Here is an 18965-nt window from a genome sequence, read left to right as displayed (position 1 = left end):
AGAATGAACATTGATTTAGACGTATGCAAGTGATGAGCGTGTTTGAATGTGATGCTTGACTTGGGCACATCGCTCCTAAAGGTCCATTTAAGGTCATTTTGAGACGTCTTGTCTTCATTTCCATAAAATGCCCCCCCCCATTTAATTTCTGCACATGACACATGTGTGCGTAGGAACAAATCCACACCCTTATTTATTAATATGAATATATAATATTTTTGTACATATTTTTTTTCGTAGTAAAATTACAAAGTCATCTATAAGCATCTCAGTCTTGGTTAGGTCTGTGTCTTACAGTCAGCCAAGCAACGTCCAGCATCCAGCAACGTGCCCACATCGCTGCGACCGACGTGGGCATAAATGCGTTGTGTACCAAAGAAAAAAAAAAAGAGAAATAACAACGTGAGCTGTTATCGCGAGAAGACAAATCGCGCCGCGTGGTTTAGAAAGACACGTGACGCGTGATTAAAACCAATTTATATAAAACAAAAAAAACCTTCTTACGCGAGAAGTCGACGTGGTCCTACTTGTCTCAGTTGAAGCCGTAAGGGAAATTAAGTTTGGGTTGATATGCAAATTGGCACCAAAAAAAAAAAAAAAAAAGAAGAAGAAAAGTTTTTTGGCCGCTTTTTTTGGTCACTTGTTGCGCGCAATCAGGATTCCTGCCACAGATCTCGCTGGAGGATCGTTTATTTTATGAAAAGTCACACACATCTACTCATATACTGCAATTCAACCGATACTGGGCGGGTGGGGTTGACCATGTCATAAATAAAACGACAAATAAAGCAAGAGAATAAGTACAATCATTTACATCGCCTGAATGTAAATCAGCATTCTTCATTCGTCTGGTCGGTTGGTCCTGCGTCTTGAAATAAAATAAAACGAAATAAAACACCTTAAAGACTCGTCTCTGTCTTTAAAAGTGTCGCGTCGAGAAGCGAGAGTTCGTTAGAAAATGAGCGAGTGTTGGAACGAACGAGTCGCCTGTCGCCCGTCGCCGTCACTTCCCGACCTCGTCCAGGTACTTGCGGTTGAGCTCCGCCTGTTCCCGCTGGTTCTCGATCCGGGCCATCTCGATCATGTTCCTCAGCAGGTGGAACGTCAGGTCGATGGAGATCGGGGGGTCGTCGTTCCTCTTGGCGACCTCCGGTGCCGCGGCGCCGGGGCCGCGCTGCAGGTGGCGCAGGACCTTCTCGCCGAGCAGGTAGGACGCCGCGCTGTCGCCGGCTCTCAGCAGCACCTCGTCCAGCTGACTCGTGTACCCATGGCCGTCCAGGAGGCTCAGGGGTCTGCAGGCGGCCGGGTGGGTGTGGGGGGACAGCAGGACCGTGGCGAGGAGCAGGACCGAGGGAACCGGCTTCATAGTGGTCGGGAGGTCGGAACCGTTCCCTGCAACAAGTTAGGAGAGTCGATGGAGAACCGCTCGGCCCCGGAGTTCCTCTGCGAGGTAAAACCAAAAAAAAAAGGACCGGACGCGACTTACTTCTGTCGTCTCCCGAGTCTTCCGAGTTTGGCGCGCAAGGACAGTCCTGCCAGAGAGACTGGACCACGCCGCTCGGCGCTGCCGGGTTATAAGGCGACGCCGGCGGCGCGGTGACGTCACCGCAGGTACATAAATTGGGGACCGATGCAGGAGGAGCGAGGACCCCAACGCCGTTTAAAAAAAAAAACTTTTATTACAGATTAAAAAGTGAGGTGGGACGCGGGACGGAACTGTCCGCGGTGCTGAACTGCGCTCCATACGCGCGTCATCGAAAGACTGGACACAAGTTGAAAGCTTTTTTTTATTAATATTATTATTATTTATTGTCCTCGTACAAACATCCAAGTGAGATTACACTATTTTATATTCTATAACGTCATGATATTCATACATTTATAAGATCCAACACGCACGGGACACCTTCCTATGACCAAAGGTGAAATGATACATTTTTAAATCTTTTTTTTGTACAAATAACCATAACAACCATCATTAGTAGTATTCCTTGTCCTTGCAAACAGTAAAAAAAAGAAAAAAATATTAGTTAATATTTTCCTAGTGGTCCTGCATGAGGTAGTGTCCTTCACATCTTATTAGCCTTCCAGGAGAGGTAGGAATTCCAGGCCACGGCTACGATCTGGACCACGGCCAGCCTGCAGCGGAGAAGAAGGTCGGCTGGTGTCAAAAGGTCCTGCTTGGATTATCCAGAACCAGCAGGATGCTGGTCCTGAACGGATACATTAGCGGGGAAAAGTGTTGCACACTTAAGTCATCAACCTAAAAGATTAATTCCCCAAATCTAATCTAGAATATGTGGCTCCCTCGAGGCACAGCTAGGTAAACTAGGTACAAGGGCAGGTCTTTCATCTCCAAATACTTGAGTGGCAATAAAAATGTTAATCTAAACACTTAAGACAGTAAAGGACAATTAAAAAAATTATAAAAATGTGCTTGGTCGTCTGCATCTTTTTGGCAGTGTTTGTTGTGATGAAATGATAATGATGACGTGACGGTATCTGCCTCAGCATTTCTGCACTGAACCTCACCTGTGGTGCAGTGGCACAAAGTAGAAATTGGCAATCTGGACGGCTGGCCATATCTAGAGAAAGAGATCACTTTATTACATGATATATATATATATATATATACACACACACACACACACACACACACCCGTCCTGTGTCATCGTACAAAATCCATCTGCTGCTGTAGACATGTGAGTGCAGCCAAGAAAATTGCGTGTGGAAAAATCGAAAATGGACTTAAAATAAAAAGTTTAGGTTTTCAGCTCTGACAAATGAGGAATGCTGAAATTATTTTCAGTTTTAATTCAGAGGATCAGAAATACAGATACTCTCTGCCCAGTGCCACCTTAGGTGCTGACAAATTGTTGCCTGATTGGTTGGCTAGTTCTCATGGGGGTGTGTCTGTATGCCAGTAGAGTATATTGTGTGTACAAAAAGATTGTGTATTTTAACTAAATTTGTTTTGTGCTTAAAACAGACTTGATAAGTGTTTCATGAATTTGGATCCACACGTAATCATGATATGCAGACAGATATTGAATTCCTCTTTAAAGTAATAATTACCACATCAACCCAAATATAAAAGACACTTCAGTTTATTCAAGACTAATTTAAAAAAGCTTTTTTTTTTTAATTATGAAAAAATGATCTAGAGCCCCATAAACCTGATGAAACTATGCCTATGGTCTATACCAGCTGTCAGCTTCTACTGCTTCTGTGTTTATTTTACAGTAGATGCTGCCGCCCTCCCCTCATGCCAGCCCTTTATTAATAACGTGTGTTGATTAAATGGAATTCCAGTGCGGTCGACTTACATAATAATTCGTGATCAAGGCATCGGCGTAGTCCTGTGGAGACCAAAACAGAATTACACGCTCGGTAAAGGTCATTATCGTTTTCCTTGCTGCTCGTTCACATGTCTGCGAGTGGTCTCGTCTTGTGTAATTTCTCTGTTTGACCCCAATCCGTAAGCGAAGGATGAATCCCTGTGCTATAATTACACCCGTCACGTGTGAATAATGCCTAAACAATGGAACTAATCGGTGTGAAAAAGCAACGGCTGGTTCGGTTAGCGTCCCACCGCACCCTCTCGTCCACCCCTCGCCGGGGGGGGGGGGGGCCCTGCCGAGTCAGTAACCCCGACGGCGTAGCGGCGACATATTAAAATCCGTGTAAACCGCCGGTCCCGTCCTGCAACTCGCGACCCGGCGTCTTTTGAAAGGTCAGCCCGGCTGAGGCTGGTATACAGAAAAGCCAACAAACAGGCAATTCTGGCAAAGTCGCCAGGTTAATGTTTGTGTTCCTCGGCTGAGGTGTTGCAATTAAGAGCCATCTAAGGTGAAGCCACCCCGAGGCTGACACGTCACCGCGCTGCTTTCTCAACCGCGGTGACGCAAGGACAGCCTCGATCCCATTCTGTGTCTGTAGCTTTACATGCTAATGAGGAGCAGAGAGGCGGAACGAAGGGGACAGCGGCCAATAGAAGTGAGCGGGCATTCGCGGAATTGACGTCACCAACCATTCACCAGCTACAAAGTTTGGCGTGGACAGGAAGGCGTGATGGAACAAAAGAAAATATATATATATATGTACACATTTGTGCTCAATTTTACATCCAATCACTGTGCAAATGCTGAGCTTTGCACATTTTCAAGCCATGACGTTCGGCGGAGGTACGTTTTTAGGGGAGGGGTGGGAAATTCTCTGGGCGGACAAAGCATGAGAAATGGGAGGTAACCTTTCCCCTTATGACGACATAAGGGGACAGATTCCAGATCCGACTCTGTGAACAACGAAGTAGTTAATTAATGTTAAATAATCTCGTCCCTAGGCGCAAATAAGGGGAACTTTAACAAAATGTTCTAGAACACAATGGGAGTCAATATGGACAGGCACCAATATTCCTTTACTTGTGAGACGACAGCGATGATGATGATGATGATGATGATGTGCACTTGACCTTGACCTTCAATATTAACTCAACTCAAAGTGCTTAGCAAGGTGCTATCAGCTTATGAAGCGACTCTTCGTAATATCACTTAATGAAAAATAAAAGAAGGGGGGTGGGGGGTGCAAGACTGCTCTCTCAAGAAATATGGATCCACGTAGACCAGGACAGGAATTTTAAAATAATTCTTCTGTAAGGACGTGAGAAATTTGATTATGAGTTATTATTATTACAGTTCCTACACAATTTATGACAATAAGGTTTACTGTCAGTCTCAACAGACGACTGTTGCTTCAGTGGTGATTGGTTACGGTTTCTAAATGCAGCACTGCCCGTGGCTGCGATGCGGATGAGGATGATGGGTTGTAACGAGTGGACGGAGGTACACAGAGCCACAAAGTGCTCAGGTGGAAAAATCCCAGCATCCCCCGAGACGGCGTTCCTTGTGTCCCCCCTTTAATTTCCCCTCCGCCCACCATTTAGAGCATTCCTCATCTATTTTCCGTCTTTTCTGACATTTTTGCGATTGACCTTTCAGCCTCATTTTAACACTACCACCTTCCCTACATAAATTAGAGATGATCCACCCCTCCCTCTCCACCCATTCGGAAGTCCTGTACTACAAGGCATGAATCACTGTTCACTGGTTCCAGCAGCCTTCCCATCATCAGAGGAAATAGCTTCTAATTTTAACCGAGCCCCGGATGGAGGTCACCTGCTGTTCCCAAGAACAAAATGCCGCCCCACTCCTCCAGCAAAGAGGGCCGGAAGAAAGGGATTCCATGAGCTGAGGTGTGCGTCCGCATTTTAATTCCCTCCGCACTGGTGAAAAAGGCGCAACGGCACCCACCGCCCTTAGCAACGAGGGATGGTGAAAGGTGCGGGGACAGTTTATGGTAAAATTGGTAAACATTTAAGGAATACTTCGGTAATTGCTGAACTGTGCAATACATAGATCTACATTTACGGCATTTATCAGACGGATTTATGCTGAATTCTTTTTTTGGGTCTTGCATTTTTTTTACATTTTAGAACATAACTGAAGACACAGGACTATTGTACTGTACAAAAAGTGGAGACCTGGCCTCCACAGTCACCGGACCTGAACCCAATCCAGATGGTTTGGGGGGAGCTGGACCGCAAAGTGAAGGCAAAGGGGCCAACAAGTGCTAAACACCTCTGGGAACTCCTTCAAGACTGTTGGAAAAGCATTTCAGGTGACGACCTCTTGAAGCTCATCGAGAGAATGGCAAGAGTGTGCAAAGCAGTAATCAGAGCAAAGAAACTAGAATATAAAACATGTTTTCATAGTTTTGATGCCTTCAGTGAGAATCTACCAAGTTATGTCTGTGCAGATACATTTACATTTACAGCATTTATCAGACGTCCTTATACAGAGTGACTTACAATCAGTAGTTACAGGGACAGTCTCCCCCTGGGGACACTCAGGGTTAAGTGTCTTGCTCAGGGACACTGTGGTAGTAAGTGGGGTTTGAACCTGGGTGTTCTGGTTCTTCTGGCGAGTGTGTTACCCACTAGGCTACTATAGTGTGTGTGTGTATGCATACATATAATACATATACATATGTATTATATACATTTCAAATAGACAATGAAGAGTCTTGAATATTACAACAATAATAACTGCAATATTTTCAAATAAACAAAGCGCTGATAAAAAGTAATGTCACCCATGTGTTTCCCATGTCCATTCTGACCTTAAACACATTCAATGGTGGCAGAATAAGAAGTTCTCACCCTCTTCAACTTGGCCACGTTCTGCTCCATAGACAGTTTATTAAGAGTCCCGGAGATTCCAAGGAAACACCCCAGGAACAACGGAGCGAAGCAAACCTGTGGGCGCATAGGCACAAAATATCCCATTGAAGTGGGTTCAAATTATATTTAAAGTGAAGTGATTGTCATTGTGAAACACTGCAGCACAGCACACGGTGACGCAACAAAATGTGTCCTCTGCATTTAACCATCACCCTTGGTGAGCAGTGGGCAGCCATGACAGGCGCCCGGGGAGCAGTGTGTGGGGACGGTGCTTTGCTCAGTGGCACATTGGCGGATCGAGATTCGAACCGGCAACCTTCTGATTTCGGGGCTTCCTTACCCGTTAGGCCACCACTGCCCCACATTTCATTTATTCTCAGTGACTGTTGCAACAGCGTACGTCCCCAAACATAGAAAGTCCATGACGCCACGTTATTAATGTTCCAGCGGGAAATTAGATAATTGGATGATTGTGATGACGTGTACAAAACTAATGCCCTTCAAAACAACTGATTATATGAGCAGTGCACCCGGCAAACTGACATTTTCCTGTCCTCAGGAAACATACTGGATTTAAGGGTTTTTTTTATGGCTTTCCATGGCTTCACTTCATGGTGTCTACAATTCATGTCCAAAACTTTGACATAAGAAATGGCCTGTGACTAGAATACATCTTTTTCAGACTGATTGCCTCCATTTTTGAAAGACAATAAACATACAAGCCTCAAAAAGCAAGTCGTGAATGCTTCACTAGATGAAGCAAGAATTTTGTGGTCTTCTAGTCGACACTAATCAAAAGGCAAACTGAACTAAATTAATTATCCCACAAATTAAATATCGAAATTGAAACAAATAATACGTCACCCCTCATCGCCGATTTGGTGCAACGATGCACTCATCTTGCAATGGTAAGGGTTTCTCACGATTTACGGTTTTCTACACACAAACTATGATTAAAAATGTCAACTGTAAAAATCATGACTTGGTTCCCTTTTTCCCATGTAACACACACACACACACACACACACACACACACACAACCTTCTTCAGGCTTTCTGAGTGGCTGCTGAAAGTATGCTAGGTGGCTTTAGCAAAATCCTTCAAAAAATGCCATCACAGGCAGCACAAACGTTGGTTTTTTATGCTGTGAAACGTGCCTGTAAAAAAGATGGCAGAAGTCAGTTGTGAGGGACTCGTTATCAGTGAGAACAGTTGAAATTAAATGTTCAATACGGCTCAAAATGTTTTCGTGTGAACATCTCAAACCCAAAAGGACAGAAAAAATTGTTTGAAACTTGATGCAATAAATAAGGACTTTACTTACCTAGTAAGCATTTACAAGAAAACCCTGCCATGCACTTCTAAATCCTGAAAGGCCCCCAATCTAGGGACAGACTCCTGAGGGGAGCACAAAAATGGGTCTCTAAAATTAAATCTTTTTTTTTTTTTTGTAATCCCTTCCACGCTCACTTTGCCATTGTCACCCTCATCCCGCGCATTTCGCTGGCGCCGAAATCACATTAGCGCCATATTATGCAAACGCACATTTGTTTTCCCGCCCGTCAAGGCGAGGATTACTTGACATGCATGCAGGGGGTGGGGAGGGGTGTCTCCAACCCGAAGGTGTACTGGATCTCTGGAGCTTATCCTTGACGGAGCAAGAGACAGGGGTCCGTGCAAATCCCACAGGAGTCTCTGTCGTCATGAGCTTTTCGTGGGACGGTCTGAAAGGAATGACGTCCGGATGCTGTAGCAACGTTCCTGTGGCTGGAGGGGGCCAGTTCTTCACATATCTTGGAGGAATAAACATTGAGGTGTTTACAGGCTTACCTGGTCGGCGAGCATCTTCTTCAGGGCGGCTGTTTTGGTCCCTCCTTTAACAAGGTTATCCAGCACCTTGTACCACCCGCCCACCACCGGGCCCTAGACAAGAAACGTGCAACGTTACTGTTCAGAGAAGGCCATACGGAATTTTACATACAGTATGTCCCAATATATTATATATAGATTTAAAATGGGTAATCCATGATGATGTGTGCGTGCCGTGTCAACAATGCAGAGGCAACGAACCATCAAACAGGAACAATCCTTTAATGCACAGTGGATTATAATGTGGCCATTTGCTAAAAATATGCACATTATCTTATTTTTCTGGCTCAACATTTTTTTTCATCTTAAAAAGGTGCCATGTGTAAAATGCCAAGGGTGCAAGTAGGGCAGAATGTTATATGGGTTGACCACCCCGTGGTAGTAACAATCTTTTTTTTTTTTTGTATACTGTATAGCCAGGGGCAGTGGTGGCCTAGCGGGTAAGGAAGCGGGTTCAAATCCCGAGTTGGCAAGGTGCCACTGAGGTGCCACTGAGCAAAGCACCGTCCCCACACACTGCTCCCCGGGCGCCTGTCATGGCCGCCCACTGCTCACCAAGGGTGATGGTTAAATACCCATTTCGTTGTGTCACCGTGTGCTGTGCTGAGTCTTTCACAATGACAATCACTTCATTTAAACTTTCGGTATGGGCCAGTATAGCCAGTGCTTGTAGTGCAGGGGTCACGAACCCTGGTCCTGGCGTCAAACACTGACTGGCAGGGCGACTGTAGAGAAGGAGGAGACAATTTGTCTACAGTTTTGTCTAAATCTATTGAAATCTGTTTAATGGCATCACACAGCACCAGTGTGGGCTTGTCCGTGGTCTTTGTCGTTGTTGGAAGGTTGGATGCTTTGGACTCTGAACTGCTCAACACGTAAAAAAAAAAGCGTAAAAAAAGATGTGGATGGTGACGGTCGAGACGTCCCAAATTTGGCGGAATTATTTGTCGTACGTAACGGGAGCATGAATGGGCCTCCATTCACAGTTGAACACTATTTTTCCGTCCTCATTAACACGCTACTAGCACACCTTATTACTTAATTGTTAAGTAGAAAGTTTTCGCGGCCTGTGCGGCACATTTCCAGGTGTCCCTGTGCTGGCATCTGGCACTGGCAGGATGACGCACTACTGAGGTGTGCGTCACGCTGCTGTCAGCTCCCTCTCCTCCTACTACGCACGTGTGTGTGTGTGTGTGTGTGTGTTTTCTTTACACCAACACTTGGCTGGTGTGAAGTTACTTGACAGAAGCGCACCGCACCGCAGTACACAATGTGCTGGAAAGTGGGTCTGGTAATCACGCCGGGGACGCGCCGTCACACGGAAGACTCACGACGAAGAAGAAGCCGATGCTCATCATCTTGGCGGTCCTCTTCACGTTGTGGCTGGCCAGGCCCCGCCTCTCGATCAGCTGCTGAGAGATGACATCGCCAACGCCGACCAGAGAGCCTGGGGAGAGAGAGAGAGAGAGAGAGAGGGCCGGCGGTCAGGACATCCGCAGATGAGGAGGACGCCGCTCCGCCGAACTGCTCCATTAATAAACCCAACCGGCTATTACACGCGCGAGAGGGGCACGCCCACGCTGCTCATCTTTCTCCGCGCTTGTTCACTTTATAAACTCCTCCGGGCGGCATGCGTGTAATTTCCAGGGTATCTGAAACAATCATGTCCCCCAGTAGCTACGCCCACACCACAGCGACAGTGGCGGTGACTCACCGACTTTCACGAGTGAAGCTGACGCTCGCCCAACACTCCATTATTTATTTGTTTGTTTGGTTTTTTTTTTTAGATTTGGGGGTCAAGTGGAGCCGGTGAGACGCTGTAAATGGCGCGTCCGGACCGACCCCTCGCCACAAAACTCAACGGCTTAGCGGTATTTCACGAAGTAGCACCTCTCCCGCGCCTGACATTTAAATGTCGGACCTAAAATGAATGGCCCCACATCTTGACGTACTAATGAAGGCCAATTACTCGCGGGGTGTATGCAGGGGATTCTCCAGGCCACATTTACCCACCCCAACTGTGTGCAGGAAGACACACTGCAATTGGTCCCCAGGGCTGAAGCCCCTGGCTAGAACTTTACAAAGCTGCATCAAGAAGCTGCTGCAGTGTACAGCTTATGTTGTCAGTCTTTGCCGCAGCTGAATTCCTAAATTGATTAAGGAAGCGGCCCCCGTAATCAGAAGGTTGCCGGTTCGAACCCTGATCCGCCGAGGTGCCACTGAGCAAGGCACCGTCCCCACACACTGCTCCCCGGGCGCCTGTCATGGCTGCCCACTGCTCACCAAGGGTGACAGTTAAATGCAGAGGACACATTTCGTTGTGTCACTGTGTGCTGTGCTGCAGTGTAGTGCAGTGAATTCATACTATATTTATATAAATCGTTTATACAGTCAGTACTTGGTTTGGCACTGAAGCTTTTGACATACCCCAGTGTATGTAAATCTTTCTCTTTCTTTCCTTACAGAAATTTTCTACCCCAATTTCCTGCCCAACACGGCTTGAATAGCACATACCTGTAGTAACACCTTAGTATGTAACCACATGGCTAACATTAGGCCCACAGCCATAAACATCAACTTTTTCAAGATGCATTGCCCTATATGGCCTTTACATTGCAAGAGATGCTAGATATTAAATCGCAGCGCATCCTGGAACTGCGGACGTAAAGCTGTTGAGCTAAAAAAACTGCCATGCTAACAGGGCTAGCATTTTTGGTTTTTGACCCGTTATACTTCTCAAACGTCTTGCACAGCAGTCGGCTCGTCTCTCCCTCCCTGAGCAGTAGCACTTGACAACATAATGATGAAGGGCTGACAAGTTCGGCCTTATCAGGGCTCATAGTTTTGCTACTCAAACTCTATAGAAGCCGAGTGAGTATTGCTGGTGTCTTCCTCTTGTAAGTCGCTTTGGATAAAAGCGTCTGCTAAGTAAAGTAAAGCAAAGTAAAATGCAACTCCAAATGAAACCACGCGGGGGGACAATGACCCTGCAAACTCCTTAACAACTGCGCTAATACATCACGCTGGGTGTGATTTTCCTGGGGGAAAATATACGTGTCCACAAATTAAGTTGACAATGTTAATGACTGTTGACCAACAGGTCCTCAAGTTCCCGACTGACGCAAATCATCCTCGTCTAGGTCAAACTCTCCCAACAAACAGACGCAAAAGAAGGCGGAGCCTTCCCCACAGCCCGTGGTACGAGTGTCCGGTCTTGACTCGCGGGGCCATTCATCAGAACGGCGGGTCCGAATGAATGGACGCTGATGAACGTGAGCGATGGAGACTGATGCCAGATAGGCCACGGGACACCATCGTGTCTGCACGCTCGCCGGCCGTGCCAATCAGATTGACGGAGCTGGCCGCTGGCGTCTCCTGAAAATGTCACAGGTCCCTCTCCCTTTCAAAGTGACTTGCAGTGCTCGGGGCCATCGATTTGCCTCTAATCAGGGCGTGAGGGAAACAACTGAAGCCGGGCATTAATTATGCATGCGTAAACCGTGCCCTTGTATCGAGAATGCTCGGCGAATGCTAACTTGAAAGGCAGGTGCGTGGAGATAAAAGCAATACATTCCGATGACAAAACCCTGGTCGATAGTCGGCACGAGGTGTTTGCTGGGAGAACTCAATTCATATTATTTACTCAAGTATATATATGACAGAAGGTCAGAGGTAAAGACATTTTACATTTACATTCAAGGCATTTGGCAGACGCCCTTATCCAGAGTGACTTACAACGTGCTTTCAAGTTACCATCGATGAAGAGATCAATTCCGGTTCATTAGGACCCCAACTATGAATACAATCTTTTTATTCACTCTTGTTGTAGATTCTGTACACAAGTAAGACAATAGGAACGTTACAAGTTCATCTAAATATTCTCTAAAGAGGAAGGTTTTGAGCTGCCGTGTGAAGGTGCTCAGTGACTGAGCTGTTCTGACCTCGAGGGGAAGTTAATTCCACCACCGAGGGGCCAAGATGGAGAAGAGTCCAGATGAATGTCTTCCTGGAGGGACCAGGCGAGCAGTACTGGAGGCTCGGAGTATACGAGGTGCAGTGCGAGGTGTAATAAGGGCTGTGAGGTAGGATGGTGCTACTCCATGTTTGGCTTTGTAGGCCAGCATCAGTATTTTGAACCTGATGCGTGCAGCTACTGGGAGCCAGTGGAGGGAACGTAGCAGAGGGGCGGTGTGGGAGAACTTGGGAAGGTTGAAGATCAGTCGTGCTGCTGCATTTTGTATGAGTTGTAGAGGTTGGATGGTACTTAGAATATTAGGTAGTTCTCTAATGAACTAATTTCTTCCTGTATTTTCTTTCCATTGCATATTATTTATTAGTATGCACAATGTTTCACCTTGTATTGTGATTGGATGAGATTGGTGCTTTCTTTTTATGCATGTTGTTGGATTGTTTTCTTGTTCTTCTGGTCTCAGCGTTCACATAAACCCTTTGACGTCTGAATAAACCCGGCATGTTATTACTGCAGTAAACACATGAAATGGCCCTGCCAAACGGCACTAGGGGGTTAACAAGTATCTGCCACCTATCAAATCACTGACTCTTCGGTAATTTTATGTTTTCCTGTTAAGAAATGACTGTTGTAATAGTCATTCACATATCCACTTTTATTCCTTTGTTCCTATTTTAATAGTTGACTAGAACACCGGAAAGCTGAAATCAAGCTTGGAATAGTCAGCCAAAAATTTGTAAAATTAGTATAAATGTAAAAACAAAACAAACTTTTTGTTTTTTTATGGGGAGCCTCTGAGAGCAGATTTGGGGAGCCGAGGTGGAAATCTGGTCCCTTTCGGAAGACATTGCCCTAAATGGGCTTCAACCAGAACAGTGGTGCAGAAAGGCAGCGGGAGGGGCGGCGTGATGAAACGCTGCACCGCCAGCAGCGGAGCAGTGGCAGCTGCCATCACCCCAAGTATCCTTCAAGAAGGCTGTATTAACACACGCAGCAGGAAAACCGCAGGCTGCAGGAAGATTGTCATTCACAGATTTAAAAAAAAAGAAAAACTCTCTTTCTCTTAAGGCGGGCGGAGACACTAATTTGTTGTAGGGCATCTGGACGCGTGGGTTTGAGTCCCTTTCGAGGGACGGGCCTGTGCAAATCGATTCAAAGTGATTGCGAGGGACGACCTTTATCCTATGATGAAACACTATCCAGATGAGACGTGGTGTCTTCCGGAATGTTTGATGTGAATTATGGAAATCAAGAACGGCTAATATTTTGGATTCTATAGTTACGTGGGGAGGATGGGAAGCCTTTGCGGGCATGCCGTGAGTTTCGTCATAAGGCAACCGTGCTTCTCCGGCAGTGGTTATCTGCAGATCATCCAAAAAGGCAAGATGGACCGGCGACCAACACTCAAGGGATGACAAAGTACCAGTGATTATCAAAACAGTAATGGCTCAGGAAGCAGATTAGCGTGAGCGGAACACTTTGTGAGATTACCGCGCGGTGAAGCGGGATGTCCCATCGCGGGCCGGTGCTCCTCGTGACGTGGAGTTGCCATCGGGGTGAGGTGGATGGGTGCGTGAGCCTGAGCTGGCCTGGTACCGAGCTCACTGCTGCTGTAAAAGTAGCATTAATTAGCAGCTTCACTCGTTTCCAAAAGGGTACCTGGGTTCGTTATTTTCCACCTTACAATGGATCCCTATGAACTTTGGCAAATAAATAAGCAGGCTGAAATTTCGTAGGACAGCTAGTGCCTCCGACTAGCACAAATATTGTCGTTTAAAAAGGACAATTCTGCTATAATGACAGAGCTCAGGAAAGGCAAAGAAGCCTCTTTTACGTGTCCTAACCTTTTCTTAAAATGTCAGGGAAGCTCCTAAAAGAAGGCGACTCTGGAATAACAAGCCGATGAGAGACTGGAACCTTTCTGAGGCTTTTACTGGGTCATCTTAAAATACAGGTACCTGCTGGCAATTGTGAATCGGAAACGACTAAGCACAATAAAAACACACGAACTCGGTCCTCATCGCTGTCAAACGGCACGTTAAAAAAAAAAAAAAGCCCATTTCCATTTCAACAATGAGGGTTGTTTCAGGACCCGTACGGAAAAGGAAACCACGGGAGGTATTCTCGGGTTATGTAGTAACAAGTTATTGCTTAGACTGGATCTATCTACAGACGCATGGAATTCTCCTGTATCTATTCCTCCACTGATAGGCTGTGCGCCATCGTTCCGACAGATTGATAATGCGATGGTGCTAGCAGTCCATTTAGACCAAAATCTTCCTTTGTATCGTCTTACATAATTTTCACAACCCATCGGTGGCGATTGTGTAAGTTTGCACGTTTGAATTCACTTTTTTTATTTACCGTGGAAAGGTTAGTGCTTGATGTATAACCCTTGTTGCCTGAGATGTAGAAAGACAGGCACTTAGCGGTGCAAGTTTGAATCCCGGCTCGGACTGCACGTGTTCCACCAGGTCCTCTGGTTTAATCCGGCTGTCCAAAGGCATGCACCCTAGGTGAATTATAGCTGGGAGATATGGTGAAATGCACTTATTGTTTTCCCTCCATGATGTTGCACTGAACCGATAACCGTTTTCAAAGGTAGCATAACTTTTGTGCTAATGGGCTAATACGAATAAATTTTTTTTTTGTGATTGAGAAAAATGCCCAAACCATCAATATCATATAATCGCTCAGCCCTACTCTGAATCGTGGGAAAACACTTTGAACTAAGTCTATTTTTAGATCTTTATATATTTTCTGAGAGCATCTGCACTGAAAACTGAAGGAAAAAAAATTCAAGCCATATCCAACATCTTTTTCAACATGTGAGTGTACAGTAACACATGGAAGAAAAAGGTAGACTCAGACCGCATGTGACAATGTGCCCAGTGCTACCCCGCTCTAATTGACCTGAATTTTATCACGATCATTAATCGCGATTGAGTAATAAGACCAGCCCAACCATGGACCAAATCCGGAAGTAAAGACTGCTAAAGTTTACCACTTGCCTTCAGAACAATCTGTTCAGGATGGGATGCCAAAGGAAGCAAAATGCTGATATCAGCACAGGCGCTCAGTGTGCCCGTCCTTGAGGAAAAGCCTCTGGGGTCTTATAGCCGTTACTAACGCATCTCGAGCCTAAGTGAAATTACGTGTAATAGATTTGGCAGGCATCCCTGCCTGGCCCTGGTGGGACATCCACCGAGGCCAACCGCGGGGTCCAAAGCCAGCTGTGCACTAATGTTGCCTACCGTAATGTTACTCAGTCCAGGAAAGCACACCGTCGTGTGCAGGGAAACCCCCAGCTCAGAATGATAATGACTTTCTTGTCATTGGACCAGCAGGCGCTGCCGGCCCTTCCAAGCCCAGTCATGGTCAGTATTCGTTTATTCATGACCAAAATGAAGATCAGGGGTGTCAAGAGTAATGTTGTTTTAGTCAACAAAATTTTATGACAAAATATCTTCGTCAACTAACCTTTTTGATGTGATTAAGACGAGAAGTAAATGCTGGACTTGAATATATCCTGTTATATTGTTGACTAATAAGAACAAGACAAAATATGGTTTACAAGATAAAAATTATACTAAAATGTCTCTTCATTTTTGTTGACAAAATTAGACAACATAATTTCCTTACTTTTAATCGTGTTATTATTCCAAGGGTTCTGTTTCCTATAATTTACAATTGCAGCATTAATTCGATTTCAGGACACTTGTGGTGGTTTAGCAGATGTCTGGGAGTAAATGATGGAACGATGTTTGGATGCACCTTCTTTACAATGAAGTGGGAAAACAAATCAAAATGTGTCGTCAAAAACATGGTAGAAATCAAGAGCGTCTTCCGTGTCTGAAATTCTTTAGTCTATAAGGTAACACTAATATAATAAAAAGATAACCTTGTTTTAATTATGAAATTGGTTTGACAAAAAAATTTAGTTTTTGTCTGACTAAAATGCTCAGACATTTAGTCAAATTGACTAACTCTAAAATGATGCAAAGAGTACACTAAAACTAAAATTTTAAAAAGTCGAGAGGGGCAGTGGCTTCGAGTAAAATCAAGTGAAAGTCTGAGGTCTGAAGTGCCCGTCTTTGAGGTCTAGGTTTGATTGTGGGACGAATCCCACACAGGTAAGGAGAGCAGTTAAGATGCAGAATTGTGTCCCCCATGCTCATTCTTTAAGGGTCTGCAGTGACCCACTCTGCAAGAATCCTGCTTGTGTAGAGTGGGGAACATATTTCCGCACAGTTGACACTGCTCTATATATAAACTAGTCTTCACCCCCTCTGATGTGGGAACAATAGTGGTGAATCATTGCACAAGACCGTAATCTTATTATATAAACTTCTTATTATATAAACTTGCACCCCTCAACTCCTCAGCCAGCGAACACATCCGGCCAAATTGGGGGTGGGGCTTCAAATGGTCCAAATGGAACGTCAACGGGAAGTCGATACATGCGACCATCACACCCTGGTCAGCTTTGCCAAAAAGTGACAGGGCGGCTTATCTCGCTGCTCTCCGTTTTGCTGACGCTCTTCGGGCTGTCCAATCGTCCCCGACTTCAATTCTAAACAACCGTTAGTGGAGATTTCAGGCAAATTTTGATAAAAAGCAGATCCGGGGCAAGTCAGAGATGCAAAATGACATCGATGCACATTTGTCCTTCATCAAGTTAATGTCCAAATTTGCATGATTGTGAATTCCAATTTACGCATTTGCAAGTTGACCGTCAAGTCAGATTTCATCTGTGCACAGCGAGTTCTTACTACTGTGTTTTACCTGTGACGTGTTTGTGGAGCAACCGTGGGCAAAATGATGCTCTGCCTATCCATGCCATCTTGTGTTTGAATCGAGAATTGTGCGCAGGAAACACAACATGCATGCGTTCATATTTCAGTCCTTCATGACAGAAGCATCCAGAACAGTCAGGATGAGACACACACAATGCAAATATTTACTAGTATGCCCTCCAACATTTTCGGGAATGACAGCAAAATGAAATATTTACAAGCGGCGGGCACTTTCGACTTCAGGGGGAAAGATGGAAGGCCGTAAACATTTGTGCAGCATGGTTTCCGAGATTGATACGACCTTCAGGTCACCAACGTTTACAGTAACAATCTTTAAAAAAGCGGCATTTAGACGGAAGCGGGAAAAAAATAAAGAGTCAACAAAAGGGCGGGGTTTTAATAGAAACGACTCAGACGGTATGTTGCCGCTTTGCGCTTACCGGCTGTGATTATCTGCACCTTCCAGGGATGCTTAGACATCAGGGCCTGATAGGATCTCCATAAAGCGGCCATGCTCCTGGCTTCAAAACAGGCACCTTCAAGAGATGACAGAAAAATGAAAAAATCCTACAACAGATTCCCGCCACAAATATGGTAAACAAAACACTGGCCACTTTATTAGGAACACCACTGTGTTCTATCATTCCTGGCTCAAAAATCTTTAGACTCTGACAATCATATTGAAGGCAAAGCGGGTAGAACCAAGTGGCAGTGAGGGGAAAAAAAACAGACAAAGCTTTGGTTTAAGATTTAGGAAAAATGTGGGGTTATTAGCTATAATAGGGTTTAGGGTTTGTGTACATTCCCAGGAAACAGTGCCATTTTACAACTGCACGAGTTTACATATTAATGCATTTTGGTAAAGAGCGGCGGATAAAGTGTATTTAGTTCTGAGCATATGGACCAGTGGCCCTTAAAGACTTTATTGTCATCGCACAATCATACTTTGTACACTAGTACAATGAGATTGTGGGCCTGCCCACCACCAGTCAGTGCTAAAAGCTATTTAGTCGAGAAATAGTCAATGGCCAAGCAGCCTAGGGTTAGGGTTGTCGGTTCATATCCCAAACCACCATGGTGCCCCTGCAGCGCCCACTGCTCAACTAAGGGTGTTGGGTTTAAATAATCGACTAGGGCAGTGGTGGCCTAGTGGAAGTGGCCCCATTTGCCAGTTCGAATCCCCATCCACCAAGGTGCCACTGAGGTGCCACAGAGCAAAGCACCGTCCCCACACACTGCTCCCCAGGCGCCTGTCATGGCTGCCCACTGCTCACTAAGGGTGATGGGTTAAATGCAGAGGACACATTTCATTGTGTGCACCGTTTGCTGTCACTTCACTTTTTAAAATGAAGTGCATCACAATGCACCAAAATCACATGAAATTTTATCACATGGACCACAGCCTTTATACGCAAAGGTTTCAGAGGGTTCAAAACTCGTTTAAACGCGGAGCTCGAGGCGTGACGCTGTTTAACTGTGACGTCATCACGCAATCGTCGCGAAGTCCGACTCGGCGACCTAATTAACGCCACGTGCCTGTCTGTGGGCTGATAATTAAGCCAATCATTGGAAAAAACGGCACTCAATCGCGCAGACGTTATAGTAACGTTGGTTCTTTTAATGAACGCACACGCGTAGTAAATAAGCAGGTACTACACGCACGCATTTTAACGAGTTCGCGCGCGACTCGCGTTACTTAGACAAATCGTTTTTTAAAAAAGTAGTTCGGGCCTAGTTTTGAAAAGTAGACCTCGTTTTGAAACGCGCCTGAACAGGACGACGGACGGTTCCCTCGACCGCTGCGTTACTTTGCGTACTTTAACACCAGAAGGAAGAAACAGTTTTTTAAAAAACAGTGAGTAGCGTTAGTGAAGCTACATGCCTGCTTGCAGCGCCGGTCGCTCCGTGTTGCCAGGTCCCGAGCCCTGAGCGCTGCTTGAACGCTACGCCAAAATACGCGAATACTCCTCCAAATAGAAGCTTAATTTGACACGTGACCTTTAGCATAGGCTCAGGTTAAAAATATGGTGACCACATCTAATAAATGTATCTTGGACACGTAAAAAGCCCCGTTGGCATAAAATAAGCGGA

General features: G+C 45.4%; 2 protein-coding genes across 3 annotated transcripts; both read right to left on the bottom strand.

Moving 5' to 3' along the window:
- Positions 1-674: 674 nt before the first annotated feature.
- uts1 (urotensin 1) lies at positions 675-1545 on the bottom strand. Its single transcript, XM_028953292.1, has 2 exons — positions 1487-1545; positions 675-1392 (listed from the first exon to the last, which is right to left on the bottom strand). The coding sequence occupies exon 2, from the start codon at positions 1364-1366 to the stop codon at positions 1004-1006; it is 363 nt and encodes a 120-aa protein (XP_028809125.1). The 5' UTR covers positions 1367-1392; positions 1487-1545; the 3' UTR covers positions 675-1003.
- A 228-nt stretch (positions 1546-1773) lies between these two features.
- mpv17 (mitochondrial inner membrane protein MPV17) lies at positions 1774-18941 on the bottom strand. Of its 2 annotated transcripts, none has more exons than XM_028953682.1 (8): positions 18757-18941; positions 17315-17410; positions 9440-9555; positions 8070-8162; positions 6219-6314; positions 3328-3360; positions 2533-2585; positions 1774-2139 (listed from the first exon to the last, which is right to left on the bottom strand). In XM_028953682.1, exons 2-8 carry the CDS (start codon positions 17385-17387, stop codon positions 2070-2072), a joined length of 534 nt encoding a protein of 177 aa, XP_028809515.1. In that variant the 5' UTR covers positions 17388-17410; positions 18757-18941; the 3' UTR covers positions 1774-2069. The 2 variants fall into 2 exon arrangements, with proteins under 2 accessions (XP_028809515.1, XP_028809516.1); XM_028953683.1 differs by lacking the exon at positions 18757-18941 and adding an exon at positions 13570-13688.
- Between the last annotated feature and the right edge of the window lie 24 nt (positions 18942-18965).

The sequence above is a fragment of the Denticeps clupeoides genome, chromosome 14 (genome assembly GCF_900700375.1).
Source record: "Denticeps clupeoides chromosome 14, fDenClu1.1, whole genome shotgun sequence".
NCBI lineage: Eukaryota > Metazoa > Chordata > Actinopteri > Clupeiformes > Denticipitidae > Denticeps > Denticeps clupeoides.
Note: the sequence above shows the minus strand (reverse complement) of the source record. Positions and strands in the feature narration are given on the sequence as shown.

Coding starts and splice junctions, on each gene's coding strand:
- mpv17 (XM_028953682.1), bottom strand. CDS start 17,387: ATGGCCGCTTTATGGAGATCCTATCAGGCCCTGATGTCTAAGCATCCC. Junction 6,315..8,069: donor AGAAGATGCTCGCCGACCAG/GTAAGCCTGTAA, acceptor ATGCGCCCACAG/GTTTGCTTCGCTCCGTTGTT. Junction 2,586..3,327: donor CCTTGATCACGAATTATTAT/GTAAGTCGACCG, acceptor CTCTTTCTCTAG/ATATGGCCAGCCGTCCAGAT.
- uts1 (XM_028953292.1), bottom strand. CDS start 1,366: ATGAAGCCGGTTCCCTCGGTCCTGCTCCTCGCCACGGTCCTGCTGTCC.